This window comes from Chrysochloris asiatica, unplaced genomic scaffold (genome assembly GCF_000296735.1).
Source record: "Chrysochloris asiatica unplaced genomic scaffold, ChrAsi1.0 scaffold00201, whole genome shotgun sequence".
Classification (NCBI taxonomy): Eukaryota; Metazoa; Chordata; class Mammalia; order Afrosoricida; family Chrysochloridae; genus Chrysochloris; species Chrysochloris asiatica.
This window is the reverse complement of record NW_006408719.1, coordinates 1,972,547-1,983,554: the sequence shown is the minus strand read 5'-3', so window position 1 is coordinate 1,983,554 and position 11,008 is coordinate 1,972,547. Positions and strand designations below refer to the sequence as shown.

Here is an 11,008-nt window from a genome sequence, read left to right as displayed (position 1 = left end):
TAGAACTGATTATCTGCTTGGTAAACATTTACCCAATTCACAATGAGAGTCAGGAAGTGAAAAAGAAATAAAGGTTGAAGTAATGAAAAAAAATCATCTTTATTAACTTTGATCTCACTTAAATGACTGATATAAAGTTCAGGTCTTTGAGCTAGCTGATATTTGCAGTGTTGAAGGCACCCTAATGAGACTGAGACAAGTTGTAATATTACTGAGAGAACTTGTCTGAAGTTATCCACTGAACACAGAAACATGTCTAAACCATTCTGTTTCAAATAAAATCATGCATGTATTAATTGGAACCCTAGTAGCAATACTTTTTACTTAGCCCTGATTGTTATCATCCCACACAGTTCCTTGCACTTGAACTAACGGAATCTAGGCTGAGTTGTTACAAAGGTGATGATAGAAGGTAACTATAAACAAAAACATACTAAGAAGTTTAGCTTTCTTCAGCCTATACTAAAATTGCCTGAAAAACATTAAAATATAATGGACAGACTTGAGAAATAATAAGTGAAAGAACATAGTATGTCAACATTTCTAAGCTGACTCAACTGTTCTCATTTTTAAGGCCCTGGTTCTGTATAAAGCACAAGCTCCCCACTGTTCATCTCCATCCACCTTCACCTCTGTGGTGTATCCAAAAAATGAAGGCTGTTTTCACAAAGTTTCCATAGTCAAGGAAACCACATAGGAAAAAATTCAAACTGAAATTTCTTGGATGAAACAGTGGTGGCTCTTAATGTATTCAATCCCTTTAGTAAATAGCTGGGTAGATGGCGGATTCTTTAACACAGACTTTTTTTTTTTCTTTAATGTTATTGACATGACACAACACACAACAGACCCCTCTACTGTCTTCCTCAGCAGGACTATTTATAAATGCTGCATAACTAGCCAATCCCAACCACAACTCTCCCCAGCAGTTCTTTATCAGTGTCACCAACCTGGGAGGACTTAACTGTGTGTGAGGAAGCATCCTGATTACACTGCCTGCCCACATGAAATCAATCATGATTTCTAATTTAGCCCCTTTGGGTTTCTGTATTTCCTACTAGTATTGGGTTCCCATATAGCTTAATTTTGTATGCTCAAACCCACCGACACCTTCCTAAACACATAGGTATGCTTATATCTCTGCTTTTTCTACCTGAAGACTTCACAGCTGGTGGATGAAGAGAAAAAGACACTGTCGCTAAAAACATACTGTTTTCTTCACCTCAAAGAATGAAAAGATCTGGTTTACTTCAGGGACTCAAGATGAGCTTTCCTCCTCCTGTGTGTCTTATCTATAAAATGGAGATATAGGAGGAGGATCCTCACTTTTCTAATCTAAACAACGCCAAGAAATTTAGTTTTGAGAAATTACCAGCATAAACACACACACACACACGAAAGAAAGAGAAAAAAAATCGTTAAGAGAATGAACCAAATAACTATAAAAAGATTTTAAAGGTGTTCTTTAAACGATAAGTATTATTATAAAGGTGCAGAACCCTGCTTTTGGGGCCTGGATGCCTGCGAAGTAAGGAAACTTGAGGAGAGGGGAAGGAAGGGTGCAGGGCAGGCACAAGTTATGGAAAACTTTGTCAGGGTCACGGACTATTATAACTTTCACAAAAGCACAAAAACAAGGCAGGCTTCCTACCTTGCTCTTATCTGAAGGCGCAGGGTGAGAGGGAGAACTCCTGGGGTGCAGGAGAAGCATGTGAAGCCTGATTAGATTACGGACTCCAACTCTCCTGTTCTTCCTCCCCTATCAACCCCCTCCTGTTAGCACTTGGGCCCCATTCAGCTCCTCCCTAGGCCCTTCCCTGGGTCCGCCCCGGATCTCCCACCCACTTTGGGATTGCTCCATAAGTATTCCCAGATCAGGGCTTGCAGCAACACAAAGCAGACAGCAGAGGTGCTGCCAAGGAAAGCTCATTTTTTTCCCCCTCTTTTAAGTTGCAGACTTGGAAGCAGATTCCAGAAGCGCTTTACCACACAGTCCGAAGCTTTACCATGGTGAAAATAGCCTTCAACACTCCCACCGCCTTACAAAAAGAGGAAGCACGACAAGATGTGGAAGCCCTTGTGAGCCACACTGTTCGAGCTCAGATCCTGACCAGCAAGGTATTGGGCCCAACTCCTTCCCTGGCTGCTTGCCAGGTTGGGGGTTGGGAAAAGTAGAAAGGTGGCAAAGAAAAAAATGGAGGTTTTTGTGCAGTCCTTTGGTGCCTGGCGGGCTGCTCTACATTTCTGCTTTGTTGAATTTTGCCAGTAGCCCTTGTTCTGTCTCATCATGTTACCTTCTTGCCTAGCGCCCCACTATATCCCCGCGTGTTGGCCCACACTCTTGTCTGCTCTAACCCACGCCCACAATTGTGAGGCCGTTTGAGGGGAACTTCTGGGACCTGAGGTCTTCTATTGTGGAATGCATTGGGGACTGGGTACCAATGAAGGATATTCTGCCCTGTTCCAAACTCAAGCAGCGTGCAGTCTCCAGAGAGGTGGAGCAAAAGCCTGGGAAGACAAGAGCAGGCAATGTAACTAGTCTTTTTTTTTTTTTTTTCCTGTGGAAGAAATTCGATGACTTCATTTTCTAGAATGTAAGAACTTTGTGTGGGCTCAGACTGGATGGGGAGGTGGCGCAAAGGGCAATGTTGACTAGAGGCAGTATTTGTTTCAGTTTCTCCCTGGTCAAAGGTTAAGTTGAGCTGTCAACCTTGTTGAGGCTAGTCTTAAATAAGTCAGGAGTCTTGTATGTTTTCAGAGTGATGTTTCCTAAAGAAAACACTAATCTTCTGTAGAAAGAAACTCAGTGAATATTTTTCTTTTTGTTTTTAAAATTTATTTCTGTGTGAGCAATACTCCCCTCCCCCATATAGAAATGTGAAGCAGACTAGTTTAAACTACTAGCTTTACCAGAATCGTAGGGAGTTTCTCCTAAAATAGCCATTATTTACTCAGTCCAATATATATTTCATTTTAACACCTATAATATTTTCAGTGTTTTTAAATGCTTCTATTTTCCCCAGCAAAATCTCAAATTTAAAACACAGTCATATTTTTCTCATGTTTTCCAAAATTAATGGTGTTGGAACTTGCAAATCTGTCCTAACTTGTTTTGTGTTCAGAAGTGGAGATTTGGAAAGTGATTTGAGTGAAATGTGAATCTGTGTAGTAAAAGTGACTGTGTGTATAATTTGAAATGCTAAATGTGTTTATGTCGAATTTTTATCACTGAATAGCAATCATATTAGCTGTTCTGTATTATATATTTCAGACTCAAACGTAGGCTTCCTTCCATTTTTGAGCTTTTAATTATGTGACATGTCAAATGTGCAATTGTCTTCACACTTAAAGTTGTAAGGGATATATGGTCAGTTTCTCGGGAGGTCTAATCCTAGAGTTCCGCTGTGTAGCTGTGGGCTAATGCGTCAGACTGCAAAGTTGTTTGAACTGCAAGGTCAGTGGTTCAAGCTCACCAGCTGCTCCTTGGGAACCCTATACAGGGTTGCTATGGGTTGGAATCGACCCGACGGCACTTAAGAACTACAGTTAGAGTTCTGGTGTGAGCTGGACCAAAAGGTTAGTTTGAATCACAAAACTGGCAGTTCAAACCCACCAGGCTCTCCTCAGAAACCAATGACATGGTCACTAAGCGTAGGAAGGGACTCAGAAGCACTTAACAACAATTCGATGCCGGTAGTTAAAATAAAATAAATAAAACAAACACTAGTGGCACTACAGGATGAGCACTGGACTGTTAACCAAATGGTTGGCAGTTCAAATCCACCAGCCTCTCCATAAGAGAAAGATGGGGCTTTCTTCTCCTGTAAACCCTAAACAGGGTCACTATTAATCGGGTCTCGGAAATGACCCGATGGCACCTTATAACAACAGCAGTTAAAATATATCCACAATGTAGAGTTTTCTGTTTTTCTCTTACCACAAAGAATGTCATGACTTATATTTGGATAAATTAATATGCAAGCAGTATTTCTGCCGGGTATGTGGTGTGATGAGGAACAAACAAAAGTGACATTTGCATTATGATTGTATTTCTTTGTCAGATGTTGGAGAAGCTCCCAAGAGATCATGACTGAACAGGACACTGATTTAATAATTCCTGATTGAGAAATTATATTGTGATGTTCATCAGAGATTGAGTACAACAGACTAAAAATCACAGGTTGTGTAGAATGTCTTTAAAATTCAGTTTAAATAGAATTTAACTATTAATGGCCATCAGCATCCTGAATTCGAACAAATTTATTTACAAATAAAAATTCTTGATCCTTGTATGTAGATATATTTTATGAAACTAAAGCTCTAATAATTAGATCTTGCTTAATAAGAAACTGCATGATTAATGGAAGGAGAGATGAAATTACAGTGAAAATTGATCTTCTCATGGCTCAATAATGAGAGAAAAAAATACATTGATTCTTCTAAAAATATCAAATGAAGTCATTATAAGCAAATCACTTCATATTTATGGGAGTCAGGTCAGTCTTATAAAATATAATTTGTAAGCCTCCATCTCGAGTGCCCTGTTTTTTAGTTATTTCATAGTGTTAATCTTAAATAGCATTTTTGTATAAAATAATTTTAAAATTATAAAAATTATTTGGACAAAAATAGCTTTAAGATTTATATAGTCTTAATAGAATGTTTGCGCTAAATTAATTTTAAGCTACATGAATTCCAAATGTTTTTAAAATTTAAAGAAGAATCTGTTATTTGTAAAGAAAACATATTCATATCCAAGACACTGGAAGTGTATGATAATACAATTTAAATCTTCTCTATGCCTTTCAAGACAACTATCAAGGTTACTTTGCTTGGTCAAAATTTTCAGACACTCTTGGAAGCAAGTATTACATTTTTATCACACCACCACAATGGCAAGTTAGGACCTTCCTTTTCTAAATTCCCCTTCTTCATCCTCTGCCCCACACAAGAATATCTTGATTCATTTCAATATGAAAGTGGAGGGAGACTTTATTTAATAGATAGTAACAATAGTAATTAAGTGACAGGATGCTCTACACTGCTAAATGTCTGGTAATTTGTTGATACTAGTTTTCTAATGACAGAGTCCTACTGTGGGTTAATGCGCCAGATTGCAAAGTTGTCTGAATTGCAAGGTGGTGGGTGGTTCAAGCTCACCAGCTGCTCCTTGGAAACCCTAGACAGGGTCACTATGGGTTGGAACTGACTTGATGGCACTTAACAACAACAACAACTTTTCTAATGATGCCTGAGAAAGCTAAGGTCGTGGTGCTGTCCTGGTGCTGCATTCCCACCCAAAGTTCACTGGACATTGTGGCATGCCTCCTTCCTGTCCTCCAGGACCCACACTTGGTTATGCTATTGAGCACACCCTCAGGAATATCCTCAGCTCAGTCAGTCACTTAACAATTAAACCAAACCACAGCTCAGACATACATGTATATCAAATGCCTGCCTTTGCTTTCTTCTCTTGCCTTAACTTCAAAACATTAATTTATTTTCAGCAAATTAATTTACTGGGCTAGATTACATACACAGAATAGTAGTTGTTTTGGGAAAGTTTTCATGGTCTTCTTGAAACAAAATTGAATGATTTACCCTGTGATTACCAGGGTCTTAAAGTTTGCTGATTTCATTTATTCTATCCTTGAGCATTTTGTGAAACAAGAATGAGATTGGGGTGGGTGCAGAGTTAATCAGGTACTTGTTTGTTTGGAATCTTTCTTGTTCAAATTCCTAAGCAAAATACTGATTTAATAGAATTTTTAACTGCTACTTAGGAAGTTTTTGTACTAGGAATTGCCAGTGCTATGTTTTGGAAGAAGTGCAGCCAGAGTGCTCCTTGGAGGCCAAGATGGCTAAGCTTCGTCTCTCATACTTTGGACATATTGTCCGGAGGGAACAGTCGCTGGAGAAGGATGTCATGCTGGGTAAGGTGGAGGGTCAGAGAAAAAGGGGAAGACCCCTAACGAGATGTATTGGCCAGGTGGCATCATTGATGGACTCAAGTGTGGCAGCGGTTGTGAGGTTGGCCCAGGATCAGACATTGCTTCGTTCTGCTGTGCATGGGGTCGCTATGAGTCGGTTCCGACTTGATGGCACCTGACAATAACAACATACTTTAAAGTCCAACATTTTGTCCAGAATTTGGAAAGCATTATTTCATTCATGCAATATACTGCTGCAGAACATTGAATGACATTAAGAAGTCTCACGAAGTTCTTCAGTGGCACAGGTGGTTCAATATTCAACAATCAGCTGAAAGGTTGGTGTCCAAATCTATCCAGAGATAACTCATAAGGCAAGCCTGGTGATCTGTTGACAAAAATTCAGTCTTTATAACTCTATGGACCAGTTCTATTTTTTGTACATGAGGTCCATGAATCATAATCAACTCAACAGCAACTAATAATATGAAGTCTCATGCTTACCATTACAATTAGTAGCATTAGGGAATATATCTCTGTCTTTTCTTCCTAAAATAGGAAAATGAACTATGCTTTCCCTTATAACTCTGTTCTTTCAAACCTAGTTTTCTACAAATATATTTTTTAATAAATTACAAATAAAATTATTCCACATTTCCTTTAAATTGGGATATTAGTTGATTTTACAAAATAATAATAATAAATAAAAGTAAGGAAACAACTGTAGTCTAAAAAGTTAATTATCCTATCACTTTATAAGCTGAGAAGGCACCTATTCCCATTTATTTAAACATTGAAAATTATTGTATTGAATGAAGGTTTTTTTTTTTTTTACTTGATTTCTGAAATATGTATCTTGAAATAACTTCATATGTGTATTTGGGTTTTAGAATTCCAGAAGGGAGGAGGATAATCTCATTAGAAGTTTCTATGTTGTTGTTGTTGTTATTAAGTGCCGTCGAGTCGGTTCCGACCCATAGCGACCCTGTACAGGGTTTCCGAGGCTGTAAATCTTTACCGGAGTAGAAAGCCTCATTTTTCTACCGCGGAGCAGCTGGTAGTTTCAAACCGCTGACCTAAAGGTTCGCAGCCCGATTCGTAACCACTACGCTACCAGAGAATTTCTATACCTATAGCAATTGGAATCTTGAAATGATTTTAAGAACTGAATGATTTTGCATTTTTTAAAAGTAACTTGCATTTTAAATGAGATAATTTTTACACAAAAGTAACTGTGTGTCTAAAAGTACAATCTGGTTTTGTTTTTGGTTTTGCTTTTTAATAAATAGGAGCTCCAAGTTGCCACCAAGGAAAAGGAGAGCTCCTCTGGGAGATGTATGCTTACTCTCTTAGGCCTTTCATTCATCTTGGCAGGACTTATTGTTGGTGGAGCCTGCATTTACAAGTACTTTATGCCCAAGGTAAAAATAATTAAACTTCATATAATTTGGATTACTTACTAATTGCTGTATATTTAGTAGCAACTGAAAATAAGCATGATCAGCAGAGAAACAAAGATTTAAGGAAAGTTTTGACATTACTTTTTAGTTCATAAGATAGATTTATCTGCATGGTGCTAAATGTAATCAGCAAGCTAGGTAAACAGGACATAGATTAATAAAAAATGTAAAGAAACAGTTCAAATGTCATAGTAGTGACTGTTGGAAGGATTTATTTCTCCCCTTCAGAGTACCATTTACCATGGAGAAATGAGCTTCTATGATTCTGAAGACCCCACAAATATCCTCTCTGGAGGAGAACCTTACTTCATGCCTGTGACTGAGGAAGCAGACATTCGTGAGGATGACAACATTGCAATCATTGACGTGCCCGTTCCCAGTTTTTCTGATAGTGACCCTGCAGCGATTATTCATGACTTTGAAAAAGTGAGTTCCTTATTCTTATAGGTATTTTAGAAAGTTCTCTTTTTCATAGTTCATTCGCAGGTCCTTGCATAAATGTGGAGTCCTGATGTGGTACTGTAAGATAAGCAGTGGAGTACTAACCTAGAGGTCAGAGGTTCAAACCCACCAACTACTCCTAGGAAACCCTATACAGGGTCATTGTGAGTCTGAACTGACTTGATGACACTTAACCACAACAATGACAAGTATGAATGTATCACTTTTGAAGCAAACACTTACCATTGTGTTGCTATTATGTTCACATTATTTGAATTTGCGAGAATGTAGCTCTTAGAGTTCTTATGGTAATGGCAGTTGGAAAATATGTAATGTTAATGCCATCTATGTCATAATTAATACTTTTTTCCTCCCCATTAGGGTATGACTGCTTACCTGGACTTACTGCTGGGTAACTGCTATCTGATACCTCTCAATACATCCGTTGTTATGCCTCCAAAGAATTTGGTGGAGCTCTTTGGAAAACTAGCGGTATGTACTTTGAAGGTTAAATTTTACTATAACCATTTCCAAATGATTTTGTTACTTCACTTAAAAAAAAAAAGAGTAATGTGAGAAAAACAAAAGTCCACTTAATTGAAATAATTTCCAAAATATTAAAAAAAGGAAAACACTATCTGCTACAGGTAAAGATTTAAACAGTGTCTTTTAGAATTTCTCAATTTCTCATTAAAATCATTTAAAAAATTTTTTTTTAGAATGACAGATACTTGCCTCAAACTTTTGTGATTCGTGAAGACCTTGTTGCTGTGGAGGAGATTCGTGATGTTAGTAATCTTGGTATATTTATTTACCAACTTTGCAACAACCGCAAAGCCTTCCGCCTTTGTCGTAGAGACCTCTTGTTAGGTAGGCAATTTGTTTCTTAGTTCACTCTTTACTATTGGGACAGTAGAATAGAGTGTGGGAAAAGGTGGGGAGCAAATCCAGGTCTCTTTTTATTTATAAAAATAACTCAAAGGTAACTTTTTTGTGCATTTCCTCATAGGTTTCAACAAACGTGCCATTGATAAATGCTGGAAGATTAGACACTTCCCCAATGAATTTGTTGTTGAGACCAAGATTTGTCAAGAATAAGAGACCATAGATTGAATGTCCATAAGAATAAGAAGTCAGAGATTTACAATATGACTTCAGCATCAAAGTGTGAAGCATACTCAAAATATTTACTTAGCATTTACTCTAATATAAGGGTAACTCATGAAGTATTGTTACTAGGGCTCCAGTTCATACACGGATGGGTTTATATAAACAAACAAACAAACAAAACATGTTTAAACGTGTCTTTAGGATCACTGGATGGTAGGAGACAAGTTCTTTCAGCAATATAATTCTTAGGGTACCTTCACAAACACACAAAAAAAGGATACACTTTATGCCATGAAAAAAATCAATTTTGAGGAACGGAATAATATCACATTTTTAACAAAGCTCAAATGAACATTTTCTTCCCAAATCATTGAAGCTTTGCAACAAGATTATAGGAATGCCATCACACAAAAATACAACAAAACAAAATAATTATTTTTAGACGCATCAATCATTTTAAGGAAGGTTAGGACGACCTCAAAGACATTTCATAGTAAAGAAGTAATCTTAGAAGGTTATGTTGACTGCTTTGGGAAACTCCAAAGGGACAATCTTGATAGATTAACTTAAAGGTCAGAGGATGACTATGGGAATGTATTATTACATTTTTTTTAAAGATGGTGAGAAAAAGTCGAGGAAAGTTGTGCTGGGGGTTTTTTGTTTGTATGTTCTTTCTAAAAAACAGCAAAACTACCTGCTGATTGTTTGAGGGTAGCAAGGGATGTCCTACAAGGACTTCATTATGAAACCTTTCTTCACCCTCCCTAAAGCAATTATCTTGTACCTTCAGGTTTCTTTTTGTTCCCCAAACTCAAATAACATTGAAACACAATACATTTGATTCCCTTGAAGAAGCCAAAATTGCCATTTATGTGGGGTTTAAATTTCAGAAAGCAAAATAAATAAATATATCAGATAGCACCCTGACAAATAAATTCCAGCATTTTTTTTTTCCTTAAGGCCTTCACTGTACCATATGGTACAACATATTTTACATTTAATATAGTTAAATTTGTTTTTAAACATTTCAAATAGAGCATGTGAAATCTCTTAGTATAAGTAAGATAGTTTTGGTTTTTGGTTTGTTCAACTTTCCTGAATTTTGAAATTACATCTTTTCATTTCTGTTAGGTGCTCTGAATTTCCATGTGAACTCCATTATCTGACTTATATGTGAACAATTTTCATAAGGAATTCAATTTCATTAATGCAATGATACTTTATCACTGACATTTGTGTTGTGAATTCCACAAAACTATATAGGTACTGAATGCTGTAAGATTAGGTCATATGGATTTACTGCTCTATAATAAATTTTTTCATATTCAACCATTGTTCCTCTTATTTAATCACTTAAAGAATATTTAGTGAAAAATAACTTTTTTAATTCAACTTTTGTGTACTGATACAAATACATGTAAAATTTTGTCTACCACTGCCTCCCATCTACGCACATTATTTTTATAATTCCATATTTTACTGCTCTTGGACCATTACATAAGCTACCCTGGTAGTATAGTGGATTACAAGTTGGACTACTAACCATAAGTTCAATAGTTCAAATCTTCCATGTGCTCCATGGGAGAAAGATGATTTTCTGTTCCTGTAAATATTCACAGCCTCATAAACCCTATACAGTGTCACCATGAGTCAGAGCTGACTCAATGGAACACTACTACCACCTCTGTTTTAGAAGGATCCCTTGTGGTAAAATGGTTAAGCTCTTGGTTGCTAACTGAAAGGTTGGTGATTTCAACCCATTAGTAGTTCCATGGGAAGAAAAGATGGCAGTCTGTTTCTGTAAATATGACAGCCTTGGAAATGCAATCATGTAGTGTCTATCTTATCTATAAGGCTGTCATTAGTCAGACTCAACTCAGTAACAATGGTTTAGGGCTTTTTGTTAGTTATTAGAAGTATCCATTATGATTTTTCACTTCAATTCAACTGTTAAGAGCATTTAGATGTATTAAGATTGCTGGTGGCACAATAGTTAAACACTCAGCTTCAAAATGAATGGTCAGTGGCTCAAACCCACTAGCTACTCCACAGGTGAAATATTTAGCT

At 37.0% G+C, this 11,008-nt stretch overlaps 1 protein-coding gene across 2 annotated transcripts; it reads left to right on the top strand.

Moving 5' to 3' along the window:
* The first annotated feature begins 1,957 nt into the window (after positions 1 to 1,957).
* Positions 1,958 to 9,037, top strand: ITM2A (integral membrane protein 2A). 2 transcript variants are annotated; one of them, XM_006872499.1, is made up of 6 exons: positions 1,958 to 2,118; positions 7,220 to 7,351; positions 7,619 to 7,816; positions 8,213 to 8,323; positions 8,551 to 8,701; positions 8,841 to 9,037. In XM_006872499.1, the coding sequence occupies exons 1-6, from the start codon at positions 2,008 to 2,010 to the stop codon at positions 8,927 to 8,929; spliced, it is 792 nt and encodes a 263-aa protein (XP_006872561.1). In that variant the 5' UTR covers positions 1,958 to 2,007; the 3' UTR covers positions 8,930 to 9,037. The 2 variants fall into 2 exon arrangements, with proteins under 2 accessions (XP_006872561.1, XP_006872562.1); XM_006872500.1 differs by lacking the exon at positions 7,220 to 7,351.
* The last annotated feature ends 1,971 nt before the right edge of the window (positions 9,038 to 11,008 follow it).